At 38.2% G+C, this 18,345-nt stretch overlaps 1 protein-coding gene across 5 annotated transcripts in view; it reads left to right on the forward strand.

The window, feature by feature from the left end:
- COL25A1 (collagen type XXV alpha 1 chain) overlaps positions 1–18,345 on the forward strand; it is a 321,970-nt gene that overhangs the window by 232,600 nt on the left and 71,025 nt on the right. For 4 of the 5 annotated variants that reach the window (XM_042796993.1, XM_042796997.1, XM_042796996.1 and 1 more), the window contains exons 11-12: positions 7,197–7,223; positions 9,947–9,991. The exons of the other annotated variant lie outside the window; for it this stretch is intronic. In XM_042796993.1, coding sequence (XP_042652927.1) covers positions 7,197–7,223; positions 9,947–9,991 — 72 coding nt within the window. The remainder of the gene's footprint in view (positions 1–7,196; positions 7,224–9,946; positions 9,992–18,345) is intronic. 5 annotated transcript variants of the gene reach the window in all.

The raw sequence follows: 18,345 nt of genomic DNA on the forward strand, positions 1-18,345 counted from the left end.
TCAACCACTTCATGTCACTGAAAAAAACACATATATTATTTTATCCCCCAAAACTGGCTTTAAAGACACATAAGTAATTGTACAGATGTTTAGCATGAGCAGAACACTCCAGAATAACCAGAGAATTCAGGTAAAGGTGTCCCTTTGCAAAAGAAATCTATACTATAATGATTAACCCAAATGCAAAATCCCTCTGCTTTAAGATATATTGTTTTCCAAACTAGTATTTTTGTGCTTATACAGTCTTGCTGGGCATCTGTTCAACAAAATAATACCTAATGTTACTGCTCTTACTAGTTATTCAGAGTAAGGAGGATGTTCTTCCAAAGGATATTGCCATTTCTGTGAAAGACAATGGAAAAGTGTAACCTTGCAGTTAAGTCTGCAAAATGTCACATCTTTAAAATGAATTAATATTAATTTTCCATCTTAGGTTAAATGTACACAGTGAACTACCAGGGACCAGGCAGAACTGTCTTGGAACGTGCTGCTGGTTTCAATTCAGGCTTTCAGGCCAGTGGTCAAGGCCAGATCCTCAGCTGGTGTGAATCTTCATAGCTCCTCTGGGAAAGTACTAATTGTGATTTTGTTTTCAGTGTCCAGATTTCTGCAGCAGCTTTCTTTGTTTCATTCTGGTAGCATGTTCATAGTAAATTTTATAAGGTGTTGTTCTTAAGCTGTTTAGCAACAAAAGTTTATTAAGAGCTAGCAGATGAAATGGAAATTCTCAGCCTTTGCCTCTTACAGCAACTATTATTTTTTTCCCCAAATACAATTACATTGTCCTTAACTCGCAGGAAATCCCAGGAAAATAGTCTTTGGCATTTTGTAACTTCTGTACTTCAGTAATGGCTGCCACAACTATGACTAAGAGAATGATGATGAGAAGCTCTGCCTGGGCACTAATTAATAGTTATCTCCACTTTTTTAATCAATTAAGGTAGATAGCATGGGAGGGGGGCAGTGCTTAATCAAAAGCTGTATGAGGTTTCCCATCATAATCTGTTTTCTCAGCTGGTCGTTCTTTTATCTGGGTGATTCATCGGTACTAAAGCCTTGCACATTTCAATATCAGTACTCTAGAAATTGCAATCTTTATGAAACACTCCTCAACGCAGGAACACATTTTCAGAATTACATTGTGTGCTCATTACACACAGAAGATGGGATCAATGGGTAGCACACAGGCTCCACTGAAATGCAGATGAATACTTTATATGAAACCTGTGCTTCCCTCTTCATGTACACCTGCTAGCTCAGTTTTCCTTCCTAAGTTCTTTATGCCATTAGACTGATAAGAAATTGGTTTGTGGGAGTAAGGAAGTGATCATCCCCCTGTACTCAGCACTGGTGAGGCTGCACCTTGAATCTTGTGTTCGGTTTGGGGCCCCTCACTGCAAGACAGACATTGAGGTGCTGGAGCGTGTCCAGAGAAGAGCAATGAAGCTGGTGAAGGATCTAGAGCACAAGTCTTATGAGGAGCAGATGAGGCAACTGGGGTTGTTTAGCCTGGAAAAAGGAGGCTGAGGGGAGACCTTATCGCTGTGGGGGTCGGTCTCTTCTCCCAACTAACAAGTGATAGAACAAGAGGAAATGGCTTCAGGTTGCACCGGGAGAGGTTTAGATTGGATAATAGGAAACATTTCTTCACCAAAAGGATTGTCAAGCATTGGAACAGGCTGCCCAGGGAAGCGGTTGCATCACTACATGTGGAGGTATTTAAAAGATGAGTAGATGTGGCACTTAGGGACATGGTTTAGTGATGGACTTGGCAGTGTTAGGTTAACAGTTGGACTCCATGATCTTAAGGGTCTTTTACAACCTAAATGATGCTATGATTCTATTCTAAGTGTTTAATGATTCTTATAGGCACCAAGAAGGAAATTATCTGTTCTCAGGGACAATCTTGGAACTTCTTTTGGCCTACAGAAACAGAGACACAGTACCTCCTAGAGGCCTTCTAGTTACTAGTTACAAAGAGGTTTTACTTTACATAGGAAGTATGCAAGTTTAAAAAACAGGACTTCTTTTTTTTTTTTTTTTCAAAGCTTTGAAGTAAGAGAGTTTTTGTATGACAGTGTATTGCACCACTGTGACCTATTTTGCTGTATAACTTTTTCAGTATACAAAAGCATTTGCTTTTTCATTATATTTTTCTAGGCTTTTTCATTTGGTGTTTGTGCTCACTGTCCATGAACTCTGATACCTTGTAAAACAAATCATTACTGTTGCCCCAGACCTGCAAATCGAAAATACCCAAACTTTCTGTTTTGTACATTTCTTTAGACTTAAGCAACTGAATCACTAGAAGTTGAATACAAAAACACCTTGAGAGGCCGTTGCTAGTGTATCACACCTTGAGTTACTGTGCTTTGAAACTGCAACTTTAACCTTTATAGGGCAGAATTATTTCTTGCTTTGCAGCTTGCTAAAGCACAAGTAACAGAATAAGCTTAAAAGAAAGCTATAATTGTAACATTAGGAGGGAGGTCTATGAAGAATCCTGCAGGCAGAACATTTGTTCTAACTACATTTAGGTCAGTCTTTTCAGTGTTTTGTTTTGTCCTTTTTTTTTTTTTTTTTTTTTTTTTTTTTTTTTATTCCAGAGAGTTATTTGTCAAGGCCCAACAGAAGTGTCCAACTTCATTCAATTGTTTCTATGATGCCAAGGTTTGATATGATACAAGCTCTGGAGGTCTGTTGATTTCACAAAACAGTGATTGAAGAATGGCATTCTTAGTGGAGATATTTTACTTTTTAAAAAAACAATCACATAGAAGACTTTTATAAACATTTGTTTGTCCTTGGTTACCCAGTTTTATAATAATTCTCCACCTCCCGAGAAATGCAGATAGTAGTTGAATTTGTTCAGAGCAACACACCTTCTTTTCCCATCCTCCTGTTGAGGAGCTATTTGAATGAGAAGGTAATTCAGAGAAGTTCTGCAATAGTTTGTTGTAGCTGCCTAGCCAGATTACTTAATTGCGCCTGGTGGCACAGGGTTCTTCTGAAGTGTTCATGATATCTGAAACAATGAGAACTACTTTTCATTTTTATTATATTTAGTTAACTTTCTATTCTGGCCAGTTCTAACAATGAAAATTTTCAGCCCTCTCAGATGAAGTTTCTCAATGAATGTGTGTCAATATAAAGAAAAGTAGTGTAATTTTCAAAAATGCTAAGCAGTTTAGTTATCCAAACAGTTTTCATTGGAACTTTTGAAGCCTAGATGCTCTTTATAAAATGAGCTTTTTAACATTAGTTGCCAAGGGTTTAGGAGTTGATTTTGAGCATCCCTACATGGAAACTCTGGAAGCTTCCAATGATACAGACAAAAGACAAATAGTTGCTCTCTGCATAGAGTATTATAGAGTGATTTGTTGATCAATTACAGGTATCATGTATATGTGTGTGTATATACATATAGGCAGGAGGATAAACGATTCTACAGCTCTTGTCTTGATGGCTTTTGTTTTACCTCCTTCTTATTCCCATGGATGATAGTGCCAATATATTACCTGTGGTAATAGATCGAGCCTCCAACTAGTGAAGACTGCCATGTATTTTGTCTGTGGCTGGTCACTGCAGAGCAGGGGCTGTGGGCTTGAGGGGAATGCGGTGGGGAGCAGTCATAGCAGCTGTCTGCACTGGGCTGCCTGGACCCAGTGGCCCAAGAGCACTCCAGAGTGAAGTCTGGCTGAGTCTGCATTTGCAAAGCATCCCTTCAGTTGCACTAGAGCAACCAGCAGGTCTGGTATACCACTGCAGCCGTTACAGAACACAGAAAGGTTGAAGAAAACAGAAATAAAAACCAAAACAAAACCATCTAAGGAGTTGGTTGGAAACTGTCATATATTTCTTGCCTTCTGCTCCTGTCTCAAGACCTATAGAGAGATTTTGATTGCTGGTCTTACTATCTGTTCATCAAGTGGGCAAACCATTACTCTCCCCAGCTTGGTAGAATAATCAGGGGGAAAAAATCTACATGGTCATATTGAATTTGCTATATATATATTCTTCTAGAAGCTAAACCTCTGGAAATGAACTTAAATTTTCAGGTTTTTTTCAGTTTATATCTTAATCTTCCTCTCTTTCTCCCAGATTGTATTTACTTGCTTATTTCTATCTCTCCAGTGTGATTCTGTGCCTTGCCCAAATAATGTAGGTAACTCACAGAAACTAGACACTTTACAGCAATTCCATAGTGTTGTACAGTTTTTTGAAGTAATTTTCTCTTAATAATATAATTTCAGGTTTTCTGTTAAGGTGGCTGCTGGCAAGCTTATGTGAGGCAGGGATGAGAGCTGTCAGCAGATGAGCTGCTAAGTTTCCAGTGGCTTTGAGCTTCTTTCCCAATGCTAGGCAGTGGTGCTTTAAAGAAAAATTGTTCCTATTCAGCTATGTTTTACAGTCTGAACATTCAAGGGATAAGAAGCACTTGCCATCATGTGTGAATTTTGAAATGTATTGCTTTAGGTAGGCTTTTAATTGCAATTGGTTTTCTGAGCATACCGTTTCTGAAGGTAGCTGTGTTGCTGAGGACTGGTTTTGTCATCAATTGACATGGTGGCTCAGTGGGCATGAGACACCAGAGCCATTTCCAGTCTGAGTTAAGGCTTAAGTACCAGAAATAGAAACCTTCTAATTGTATAAAATATTTATTGATAAGTATCTGCTACTTCTTTTCTCTGAATGATTCATTTTAAAGGCACAGTAAGAGCAAGACTATGCTACTATGTATGTATTTCCTTATTCAGTAACTCCTTTGGAGGAGCTGGAATCATGACAGTGGTGAGGGGGAAATTCTGGGGAAAGGTCTCTTCCTGGAAACATCTGCAATGCCTTGAATTATATCCATCCCACAAGCTGACAGCTGCAAGCACCAGGTACAAAGTGCTCAGCAGAGCAGCACATTTAACAGTTTACTTTGGGGGATAGTATTAATAAGTGAATGATCATTTTACCTTCAAATAGTAACTTTGTATTGAGGGCTCCCAAATGGTAATTTAATATAGCTGAATGTCTTTAAAATGTTTTGTTAACTTCTTAAGTAGTTAGAAACTGCAGAGGCAATATCTATCCCTTGGACATAGAAGTAGCAGGTATGAGCCATGAAAGTAGTCTTCAGTTGTTCTGTGTTCAGTCTGGCCTACTTATGAAGGGATTTTTTCTTAAGACCTGAAATACCCCCAAAATACAGCTGGTTAATACGCAAAAGATAACTGGTGCCCGGGATGCAGACATTTGGAGCTTATTCTGGTAATGTTGATGTAGGAAAACTCTAGTTTGAACATTAATATATTGGAGTTTTTAAGATGTTAGCCAGACTTTCACCTTTCTCACAGAAGGGGAGGATTTCTGGTTCATCACCTGCCATTGTGTCAGGCACTGGAAGAAACTCACTTCCTTCTCTGGAGGAAAGGGAAAAAAACCTGTTTGTGGAATATGTTATTACATCCATGGTTCCTTACCCAGCTAGACACTCTCACTTACCAACATCCTCTTGATTTCTTTAATCTTGTTTTTTCCCCATCTTCAGTTTTCTTGGAGCCTGTTGGCAAGCAATGCTTAAGAAATAGGTGGTTCTTCATTTACCACATTCGGCATTTCTGGTGTCCTCAGCCTCTGGCAAATCTTAGGGTTAGAATTCAGGCACTTATTGAAAAGAAGACCTGATTTAAACAGCAGTTTTTTTGAAACACAGTGGGCTGGGGGGATTTTCCTCCAGTCTGAAAAAGCAGATCATCAGTCTACTCACTGCTCTGATCATCACCAGCTCTGAATGCTTGCATACTTTTACTTCCTTTTGAAGACAAGGGAGTAAACTTGTTACCTTGCAACTCACAGGTGGCTTTCCATTAACAAAATCTGTCCCTACAGTCAAAATGAGATGCTTACAAGACCCAAGTTCTGCTGAGACAGTCAGGCAAAAATTTCAAGAATCAACACTGATCTATGCTTTTTCAAGGTTTGATGCCCAATCTTAGACATATTAATCCACATTTAAAACTGCAAGGCTTTAATCCACATCACCACCATTGTAGCTTTTCCATGTTAGAAGTTTAAAGTTGCATTGGAGCAATGTTCCAGCAAGCCCTGCATCTACCAACAGTGGAGGGATTCTGCCTAACTTCACACTACCTTAAGAATAAAAGTGAGTCTGCATTTTGAAGTAGCAATCCTTTTGTTTTTCTGAATAACCGATGTTCTGATATCAATCAATTCTTTCTTTCTTTCAAACATTAGAAAGATTTGGATTCTCCAGTTTTGGCTTTTTGTTTTGCACCCTCATGGACTCAGAATTCACCTTTCTTGATATAACACCAGCACCTACAGATTGCACCAGCACCCATAGTAGGAACATGGGGAAAAGAGCGCGCAAGAACTGCAGTGGACATGATCTGGCTCTTACCAAAACAGACTGTCAAAATTGCAGAGACGTGGCTGGCCAATCTATTTCTCTGCTGCCTCCCCTCTCCACTGAGGCCACAAGCCACCTGGGTACTTCAGAGACGGCAGATGAGAACTGGGTCCTATTAATATCAATGAGACTTTGACTCCTCTATGACGTTAAGCAGTTAAGCTTTCCTGAATTGACTTATCTCTTCCTGCCTTCTCAAGTTGTGGGGACAAAATGGTGATTCTTTACTTCCCAAGAGTATTCTTAATGATTTTTGAAGTTAATGAAGTTTTCTCTTAACTTGCGAACAATGGCACAGATCACGTGTTGGGTAAAGCATTTTCATGTGTGCTGATACCTAGGTGAGGATATTTTGAGGCTTATGCTTCTCCTAATCTTAAAAACACTTGTTTGCGTAAACCTTGGTTTTATGCTGCTGAGCAGATATATTACTGTGGACACACAACTGGCTGTTAGCTGGTATCAGAATGAGAAAAACCACAGTAGTCTTAATTCTGACAGATTTGTGAGTATTAGAAGAAACAGATGGTTTGGAAGAGAAAGGATTAGAAGGGAGGAAAATTTGAGTCTTCCAGTTAGTAGTTAGGTCAGTTCCAAAAGAGAAGAGAAAAGATCCACTGTGCATTTTGAGCATAAAGTTTTACTTTTCCTTGATGTATAAAACATCAGCTGCTTTCAGTATCAGAATGCTTACACAATAAGATGGTTTTAATTGGTCATTTCAGTTTAAATTGGCTAAAGTTATGTTGTTAATTGAATTGTTTTCCCTTTGCAGGGACCTCAGGGGCCTCCAGGACAAAAGGTATAGTATAAACAATAATACTGTGAAAGTAATTATTCCTCCTGGTGCCAAATTGCAAGCAGAAGAGGTGAATAACATTAGCTACTGTACACCGCGTTGAATCAGTTAGTTTAGGCCCTGAATTTTGTTTTTGCAAAATGCAGCCCTATAATGTGAGACATCAGATTTCTCATTTCCCCCATCATAGGAAGTTCAAGCAATGCAGAGCAGACTGTTTTCAATCTGTCTGCTTAACTTTCAGGTGAAAAGGTCACTATAATTTTCTTATTCATGGACTGGTACGACTGAGAAACCAAAGTTAAAACCTTGTGAAAGGTGGGGAGATAGGGTTTCTGATTAAATGCATGTCCTTACTCAAGGAGATCAGTGCCATATGACTAAAACATTGACCAGCAGAAACAAAGGACATAGGTGTTGCTGATAAATGGTGTTTGGTTGCCGGTGCTCAGGTGGTCTGCTGGTGTCTTCCTGTTCCTTCGGTAACCTGAGACCTGACTTCCTGGGAATGCTTTCAGCATTATTTATGCTCATTAAAGCTGACTACCTCAGTTTGATGGAGTGAGTTTAGGATTTATGGAATTACAGTCCTAGATATATCAGCAATAACAGCCCATAAGTGGCACTTTTCCAGCATCTCACCCACACACTGCCAAGGCAAGTAATTTTCTAGTTGATTTTAAAAGATTAAAAAGTTGTATGGAAAACATTTAATAAAACAGGATTCATTTGTATAAAGAAACAAAGAAAGAGGAAAGGAATAAGTAACATTAACGTATATGAGAAGGATGCCACCTCTGGTTTTCTTCTTCTGAGATAATATTCTTTAAGGTGAAGGTTTGCTTACGTCTCTTCAAATGGAACTTTTTGAACAAAAGAAAGAAAAACCTGATCATATGTAAAAATACAATCCCAACGCATATAAATTGGTGGAACTTTTTTAGCTGTGAGCTCTACTGATTTTGCAGTCTGAAGGAGAGGACTACCCTTCATGTTTGGCAATGCAGGAAAGTGGCATTGTAAAGCTGTACTGACCTTTAAGGTGACATTATAAAATTATACTGTAAACTTGGGGAGGAGAGTATTTTACATGTACAGCATTAGCAAAATCCATGAGCTTTTGAATATCTGATAAACTTTTGCTTGACATGGCAGAAGCAGCTTTATGTTTTCTAACATGTCTCATAAGAAAAATCAACGGCTATAGAAGACTGTTATTTAGAGGAGGAACTGTAAAAATAGAATAGTTTATTGAGGCTGATGTTTTAATGCCCTCCTGAGCTTTGTCTTCTAGTTTTCTGGAAAAATTATAGAAAGATGTGAAAATGTTCACTAGGGTCCCTTTGCAGCAGCTAACAGTCATGACCATGCATCCAGCAAAAAGAGGCAACAGGAATGCCAAAGTGGAAGCTCTGGGAGTAAGGAGAGAGCATTCTGGGTCATGAAGATACACTGGGATGCCAGTGTATTATTTCCTACTGATTTGCAGCTCTGTTATGAGCTGGAGTTGAATGTCCTCCTGGACATTCAAATGTTGGAAGTTTTTTGAGACCCTCATGAGTTGCTTCTTTTTCTTAGTTCACAAGATTTCTCAACTCGGTTCAATGACAAACGTGCATCCATTTTGGATTTATTCCCTTTGGGTATTGATGCCCTTCGACTAAACCATTTCTAGTGAAACCTCTAACCAATATGAATAGAGGGGGAAATGTCATGCACTGATTCTTGGGAGAGAGAGAAAGCAGGGCATGAAGGGATTTGCAGGGTGCTTATTTGTTTTAAGGGTCCTGGGAAACTGCACTTTTCACTGTTGACAAAGCCTCTTCCTTTCCCAGTCTGATGGCCTCTTTTTCAGGTTCTAGCCTTTCGAATAGCTATCATGTTTTTGTATCCTATCAAGGTGCTTATAAATGAAAAATAAAAAGAATGCTGCCGGTTTCCTTGCTGAGCAACACCATTATTATATAAAAGAGGAGAATGTTGTGTAAGCACATGCAGTTTTCCTGCTTTCCTTATGACTCAGGTTTTCACTGGTCATTCGTACCAACAGTTGCGCAAGTTCCTTCCAAAAATTTGTCCATCGTCCAGAAATTTACAGTGTGAGAGCTTTGTAAAAAGATCCTTCTGATGTTACAAGTCAATGTTGCAAAGTTTAGCTTTCCTTCTTTGTCTGCTCCTTGTGTGTGGCCTGTGTTGGCTTTTAAATTTTGATTGCAGTAATACTGATGCAATTTAAAAGGGTGTCTGCAATCTGCACTGTCAGGCTGAATTGTTGGAGATTATCTCTTGAAAGCCTTAAGATGCTACCCAGTTACTGAGCTTGAAGCCTCCCTCTTGAAACTTTAATAGCTTTGTTCATGTGCTACATTTGATTGTGTAGGGTCAGTCTCGAAATTTATCAGGAGCGTTAAATGGAATTGCATTTTAATTCTTACATTTCTTGTGAAGCATCCACAACATTACAAAGCAACCATCAGCTTGAAACTTGTTTCTGGAAGAGGCCATACAGTGGGACAGTGATTAAAATGTACAACATGAGAATATGTGTAATTAGTATAAAATCTCAACTGAAAAGAGATCTCAGCAAGGATAAAAATTAGTTTTTGAAAAATTTATTGCCATTACAATAAACAAGCAGTCACCATCATTTCTAATTACTGTATAAAGAGATGAAAGGTTTCATGACCTGTTTAATTTGCTAAACACCGGCGTCTGTTTCCCACCAGGGTTCTGTCGGAGTGCCTGGTGTTCCAGGGAGAGACGGACAAGTGGTGAGTTCACTGACTTGGTCAGCACTGCCATTATTTATGTAGCTGATTAAAGCTACTTAGGGCTTGTTCACATGAGCAGTATGCAACCTTCCATCCAGATTTGTGGTTTCAAATTGGTTTCACAGGAAAGACTGTACGATCCCGTTTGTGCTCTGAAGTATTTTTTTTCTAATTTTATTTGAACAGGCAGCAAATGTAATTAATTAAGCTGAAAGTCTGATGTTCAAATTTGATCATGAATGATAGGTTCCAGAGAAAAATGTGTGTTACTGGTGTGCAACTTTAGACAGTATGTTTACAAACTAAGTTTTTTCTGCAGATTTTTTTTTACTTTTTGTTAACTCAGTTGCATGGTGCAAACACTCATGTTGACACTGGGTATTTATACAGTGCCAATACATGGTTAATACAACCTATAAACAGACAATAGAGTCTGGAAACACAGGTGGAAAATAATGTGAAATTGAAGTTGGAGATAAAAATGCAGATAAGTAAATGAAACAGAAATATTCTTGAAGACAGCAGGGAGGAAATGCTAACTCCGACAAGTCAGTGTCATCTTTCAGTGCCATCACCAAGTTAACTCATAGTTCAGAACAGCCCTCCATAAGGAGGGGTCACAGTAAAGCAGCAGGACTGTTTCACAGCATTGCTAAGGTTTGTTGGCAAATCTGGGTAGTGATGTTTAAATAATATCCTTCCCTGACTGTAAACAGTATTATCCATCTGTTGTTCTCACAAGCACTAACATTCCTAGTGAACTTCAAAAGCACTGGCGGGGGATGCCAAGAGGAAGAAAATGTATGATACGGGTTGTTCACTGTGTTTAAGCAGCAATAAATGGTGGTGTATAAGGATCATTTTATACAATCCCCTCTTCTGCCTTCCTCCCCAAGAGCCCTAGGAATAAAAGCGCTAAGATTGTTCAAATAATTTAATTCTGATTCTTCTTTCCTAAAAAAATGATATATTGTTTCTAATAGCATAATATACAGCATTAGACCTATGTTTTGACAGTGTTTATAAGAAATTATATAATCACTTATTTTACTTTAGTGACAGCGATAATGCTAGGAACCTATTTTTAAAATATTCAGAGTATTATGATTACTGTGGAACAACAAAAGAAAAAATATTTAGAATTAGCTATATATAGCAGACAAGAAATTACATTAAAATATTATGAAAAAAATTTACATTGAGACCTGAGATTTTTTCCTTCATATTTTGTAGCTACATTCAATTGCAACATGAATCGTAGGCAGTACTTGCCAACACAGATGCTGTTGCTGTACATAATTCCAGTAGTTTTGGGGACTAATGTATGAATGAAAAGCCAGTGAAAACACTTTATATCATGATTTTCTTTGGAAGTGCAGGAGGATGTAAGAAGACTGGACAGCGTGAAGTTGCAAATCGCATTGAATAGAATAGAACTGATGATTCACATTTTATCCAAGATCTTTACTTTTAATAGCATCATCATACAAACTCTAGCCAGAAATCTTCGCTCAGATGAGCACAAAAAGTGGATGCTGATGAAATAAGTCAAATGTGTCAAATGTGCAAAACTTATCTGATTATTAAAGTGTATTTTTGGGAGGTATTGAGTATTTTTTAAGCTGTATTGGCAAGGGTGTTGTATATCTGTTTTTAGGAGACCACATAGACTTACCTGCAGTTATGTTTCATGGGGAAGAAAAGAAATATTCAATTGCCTTTGATTAAGGGAAAATGCAAACACATCTTTAAATGCTATTTATCTACTTTAAATGATGCTTTAAAAACAGCTCCTAACATTTTCAGTTTATGGTTTTATATTTATTTGATTATTTCAATATTTATGGCATTTAAAACTTTGAAGACATTCTTAAATTATTATCATTTTCATAAAGATGTCAGCATATTTTTAGTATAGCTGGACTATTTTAATTTTGACCTTTAAGAAAAAAATAAATCAATTACTAAACTAAAATTTAGATACCAGGACAAAACCCATACAGATAAAAATGAAATGTAGTCACATTCTTTTGTTTGTTTTCATAATTGTTGGTTGATATTGACTAGCAAGCACTTCCTTATGTGCAGAAAATGTATTATTTTTCATATAATGCTAAGTAAATGAAAGTTGAATGTTAATATATCTTTTAATAAGTCGGTGACAAATTCTGCTAGCTTGGAAATAGTGGTAGAAATAAAGTTAAACTGAAGCAGTATTTATCTAAAGTCAGAATGTGTAGTGCAGCCTAGGACTCCCATGATAATATTTTGCTACCAAAAGGTCCATTCTTCCAATTTCTATGGAAAAACAGATTCTCTGTGCAGTGTGACACAGAAGATATTGTTGAATGAAGACCAGAGTAGTAATTTTAAGAGTTGGGCTATACTGTGAGCTGGCTGCTGGCACTCCTGGCATTACTCATACAGATTCATGTTGATTTGCAGAATAGCTGAACTTGACTTGATGTGTGATGCAAGTCATCCCCTTTTTAGAAGTTATGTAGTTAAAAGGCTTTACAAAAGCCTTACTGTTTTGGTAGCCTTTTAATCAGTGAGCTTGCTCTGTCAAACAGCAGCATGTGCAGTGCACTAAGTTACAAGTTAATATTTTTTCTCAGTTTAAAAGACAGTGAGTGTTAAGCACATGCTTGTGTGTGTGAATGCCTTCCTCATCTGGACAATGAAATATTTTTCAGCCCATGAATGTCAGCAACGAATTAGCTTTTCTCTCTACTTAAGCAGTTGAATAATACAAAGTTAGGTCATCTCCATCTTATATGTGTCTCTAATTTTCCTTTTTCTTCCCTTCTCCTCTTCTTTAATTGAAATAGTGGATTATGGGAGACGATTGACAAGTCTGACCAATAGGTCTGGGAGTGAGATCATAAATTCTGAGTGCACTTAGAACAATTTTCTAATCCCTTAACATATGAACCACTTCTCGTAGACAGTCTCTAGATATTAGAGTAAGTGTAATTTTACACAACCCACATGTTTCTGCGGGACTGTTAACTAGTAGATTTTTAATGTCTTAAGAGTAGTAGCAAAATCATTGCCATAAAAACTTCACACATTTTTTTCTTTTTGGCCAAACCCAGAGCCAGGCATTTACATTTTTTGTTTGTTCCTACATTTGGGAAACTACAGCCACACTCTGCTTATCTTGTTAAGAACAGTAAGCAGAAGGGAGCTGACAAATAATACCTGGAGCTAGAGAGAGTACCATTCCTGGGATGGACAGAAACCTCCTGAGATATCAAGGAGAGTCTTTCTGAGTGCTCCCTTTCCTTTGTAGACTGTTGTGCAATCCACCTGTAGCAGGCTACTTCCTAGCAAGAAGCTATGGGAGATAATCTTCCCTTTCTCAACCGCTGGCAAAAGGTCCTCAAGCACCAGAAGAGTGAGAAAAGGGATTATACCTGCATGGAGATAGGAGGTTGCAGTGATCTAGGGATATCAGATTCCTACGTTATTCATGTTGAAATGGCCACAAAGAGGCTCTTGGAAAGTTCAACTATGCAAGTGTAAAATACTTATTCTGGTATTTGTTCAGTCATACTGGTTTGTTAAGGACTCCCAGCAAATACAGCAACAACACAAGGAGAAAAGGGAAGGTTCCCTACATAAGGATTGCATATGGCCTGAAGGAACCCAGTTTCTGGAGACTGTGCAACTAACTCTCTGGATTTTTAAATAAGTTTTTGTCTGGAGTGTATAAACCTCTCACTCTATACTTCCATGGAATGCTTTTTCTTACATGGTGCTTGGTATTTTTTTTTTGTTTTTGTTTTTGTTTTTTTTGTAAGGGTGTATTGAGAACAGAATGTGTGGTCAGGACAGATCCCTTCATTTCAAGTTGTTCCAGTATTTTGACAGTAGCAATTTGATAAACCTCAGAAGAATTCCCTTTCTTATCAGTAGACTTAGAGTCTGGGTGTACAAATTTCTTACTGCTTTCTTCATGCTTCTTATTACTCTAATTTACATGTATTTCCCCATCAGTGTGTAGTATACTACGTAGGAGACACATTTTGAAATAGTATTACCACATTTCTTTAGAGAAATTAGGAAAGGTATGCATGTACTAACATTTTTTCAAATAAAGAAGTATAAAGGAAGGAAATATCATTAAATGTAGTTCACAAATTCTCAGACAGGTTTGCAAGCCAGCTGAGTCTTGTTGGAGAATCTTTCCACTTAATTTCAGCTGGTTAGTGGGCCAGGAGAGATTTCCAGTCCTTAAACAAACAATTTTAAGTTACTTGTGAGGGGGCTAAAAAGCAAGTTGAAAGGTGGTAATTCAACCCTGGTTTGAAATGGAAATCACAGTAACATGTCTGAGAAACTACTTTTTTCCTCTCTGTCCTCATTTATGTATTTTAGAGTAAAATTAGACTGGATTAGGTTTGGGGGCCTCTTGTATTTCCTTATCCTTAAAATTGATTACATTCTAGTGACTGAAAAATATAGCAATACTGACAACCTTTCTTCTCAGGGTGAGGTGGATATCAACCAGCTGGTGTAGACAGAATTTTGCATCTCATCAAAACAAAACCTGTTTCAGAACAGCAGCCTCCAGGCTTTTTTTCTGTTTCAAACAAGAAAAGCTAGGGCCTCCAGGCACATTATTTTTAGCTGATTAATTCTGAATATGAAGGTATATGCCTCCAGGGCACAGGGCACTCCAGTAAGGGGAAGCATGCTTTCAACTGCCTTGATTCCTTTGATATGGACTCTAGTGGGTGATACATTTTCAGACCTGTTCTGAAGTAGGTTTTATGAATTCGTATTGACAGATTTTTCTCATATTAGCAGCAGAGCCCAAGCAGTCCTCTACACATTTGAGTGATCATCAAATTCAGATTCACTTCAGTGTAAACATTAAAACTGCCCCTACCACGAGAGCATCTGAGGAAATTCCTACACCTATTATTGAGCATGGTGCTGAAGGATGTGCTTTGCCCAAATACAGGAAAGACAGATGCAGTCCATCAATGTTAATATAGTTATGCAGTTAATATAGGCTTGAGAGTGCCAGGACTTGAACCAAGGTGTTCAGTGTGCTGTCCAAAGGAACATCTTTCTGATTATTCTTTGAACTACCTGAAACTCTTGAATTGAATAGCTAGGTTGGATGTATACTTGGCATGTTAGACTTTTTTTTTTTTTTTTTCCCCCTGGTAATTGATAATAATTGGAAGAAAAATCCAAATATTTGAGTCCCAGAGTATTTTGTAAAAGCCACTTCTGGAAATTATCAGAAGGTTTTGAATAGCTAATGGTGATCTTCTACATAACTCTTTCAGTCATGCCTGGATATTACAGTTTGGTGATGGAATAGTCTTCTTTGTAGTAGTGACAGTAACTCAGTTTTAGTGCTACTACTTTTGAGGAACCAAAGTGCCTGTTCTCCCATCAGGGCATTTGGAGTTAACATGTGGAACTTAATTGGTGTTAATGGCAGCTCCCCAGCCACAGGTTACTCCTGTAACATGTTAAAGGTTGCCCTGTTATTGACAGCAAACACAGTATTGCAGTGTATCTGTTTGAAAATTTGCCATCATTATTCCACTGATGGGGATCCTGCAATTTCTCTACAGCATATAAACAATAGCGAAAAAATCCCACTGTGTCTGCAGCATTCTTTTGTGTAAGTGGTCATCAAATAAATTACTGGAACATTTACACTCCTGCTGAGTTAAGCTGCATGTTTTTGGGTAAGTAAAAAAACAATAGCACATTTGCTGGAAATTTTTATTTCCACCATTCTGAGACTATTTGTCAATTCAGCAAACTGGATCTGAGTAAATTTGGATGATGGTGGTGAATAACTGGGGACCTAAATGCTTACAAAGCTTCTAGTGGCAGTGTCCTTTTATGCAGTTGACAAGAGGCTAGAGAATTACCTTCTAGTACTACATAGTTTTTACATTAAATTTGGGAAAAGGCAGCTTTTCTAGCATTTTCTAATATTTTATTGTCTATTTGTGTGGTGGATCACATCATGAAAACAGAATCCTTTTGGAATTGGTTCAGTTATTCAAAGGCAAGAGAAAACAACTTCATACAAAACAGAAGCTAAAGGCTACCTAAAGAGTATTTCTGATGCAATATTTGCAGGTTTACCAGTTTGGGGCATGACATTCACATCAGGTAGCTTTGCTACTGCTTTTACAAGTATACCAAACCCTTGATAGACAGTATATTCAGATGCTGGTACCACAGCATCCCACTAGATTATTCCTCTGTCAGTCAAGGTGTCAGTGAAGCCCCGCATTGCTGGGGCAGTACATGGAATTCATAGATCATCTCAATGTCAGGAGGGAGAATTTGTTTTTGTTATGGTATATCATGGTAGTCCCACCTGATGTTCATTGCACAGCACAGCTTCTGTGGTGTGGTCTAGCTGAGAATAAGAATGCAGGAGAAGGGCAGAAAGGGTTAGTGACAATTCCTTTAAGCTGACTACTGAGACATTTCACAGCTCCCCATAGCATCTTCCCCACAGCCCATCCCTTTCAGGGAAGAATTCCAAGGAGATGCTCTGAGGGTGGCTTCACACAATTTTCTAGGCCTTGCATCTTCTTGTGTAACAGGACAGTGTGGCCCTCATTATAATTTTAATTGGGATCATGGGTTGTGTTTTACATAGGCACTAGAAGGTTTTAGAACATGTTGTGTTTTAGTGATTCCAGTTCCTCTGTCCCTGGGTGATGATTTCTCAGGAGTTCATGACTGCAGAAAGGCAAGCTGTGATCTGAAATCAGATGTACTAGAGACAAAGTTACTCTTTAAATGGGAAAAAACACTGGTGAGGCCACTCTTGGAGTATTGTGTCCAGTTATAGGCTCCTCAGTGCAAGAGAGACATGGACATATTAGAGAGGGTCCAATGAAAGCCCTCAAAGATGAGTAAGGGACTGGGTCATCCCTCTTATGAAGAAAGACTGAGAGAGCTGAAGCTGTTCAGCTTAGAGAAGAGAAGACTCAGACAGAATCTCATCAATGTGATCAAACACCTGAAGTGAGGGTGCAAAGAGGATGGGCTGAGTGCTTTTCAATGGTGCCCAGTGACAGGACCAGAGGGAATGGACACAAACTGAAACACACAGGAGGTTCTCCCTGAACAGCAGGAAACACATTTTTTACTGTGGGGCTGACTGAGAACTGGCACAGGTTACCCAGGAATGCTGTAGTTTCCATCCTTGGAGATACTTAAAAGTCATCTGGACATGGTCCAGTGTATGCAGCTCTAGTTGACCCTTCTTGAACAGAGAGAGTTGGACCAGGTGGTCTCCGGAAGTGCCTTCCAACCTCAACCATTCTGTGATCCTGCAATCCTGTGAAATCAAAAAAATAAAAATAATTTAAAAAAAAAAAAATGCTGTCTCAATTTGAAAGCTAGATGATGTGCAGCAGACAGTTGTTTCTGCAGCCTAACACCTTTTCTGTCAGCACTATTAAAGAGAGACTGCAATATGAGTCAGGAAAGACATTAGCCATGGCCTGGTGAATGTAAAAAATATGTGAGATTAAGGATCTAGTTTTATAGCTTCTTTTGTTTTACCAAATTGAAAAGCAGTCTGATTGAAATTATTTCATCAGATGGTATTGTTGAATGTCTAGTTTTCCCTTGCATGCATCACTTCAAAGAGTGGTGTAGCCATCTCCAGCCTTTTAAAGGACAGCCCTATTTTTTGTTCATCTCCAGAACACTAACCTGTGGGGCTGAAGGATACTCATGGAGCATTTTGCACTCTAGTTTTAATATATGCTTTGATTCTCAAATAAACAAACAAACAAATGTAACTAAATGGAATGAAACTAATTAACAATACTTCCTAACAAAGGTATTTTAAATTATTTTCATGCCAAGAAGCAAAATCTTTTTGGGGGGCCAATATTCCTAGAATAACACAGTCATTTAGCATATTGCAAGGGAAGAGCTATCAATCTGTTTGCCTTCAAAATGTTAGTGGCTGTTTTACTTCATAACTACTTTTGGAATTTCATAACTGAGAGGAGGTCTGTCAAGGCTTTGCTCTTTTTTGAGTTTGGCTTTGGAGTGGTGAGGGTTTGCTGTTGGTTTTTTTTTGTTGTTGTTGTTTGTTTGGGTTTCTTTATGTTAGGCTTTATTGGAATTGTTAAAAAAATATACACATAAAGCCAAATTGCCATGCCTACAAGACATTCAGTATGAAAAAGTGAAGCTCCCTGGCACAAAGCTTGTTTTGCCGTGCACTGGGAATGTTCATCAGGGGTAGTATATAGTGTAGCTTATGTGATGTACATTTTTATTTCATCTTACTACTCCCTGATTCCTTGTACAGACAAGCAAATAGGGTTCTAAAATAG

This window comes from Tyto alba, unplaced genomic scaffold (assembly GCF_018691265.1).
Source record: "Tyto alba isolate M040663 unplaced genomic scaffold, T.alba_DEE_v4.0 Super-Scaffold_23, whole genome shotgun sequence".
NCBI lineage: Eukaryota > Metazoa > Chordata > Aves > Strigiformes > Tytonidae > Tyto > Tyto alba.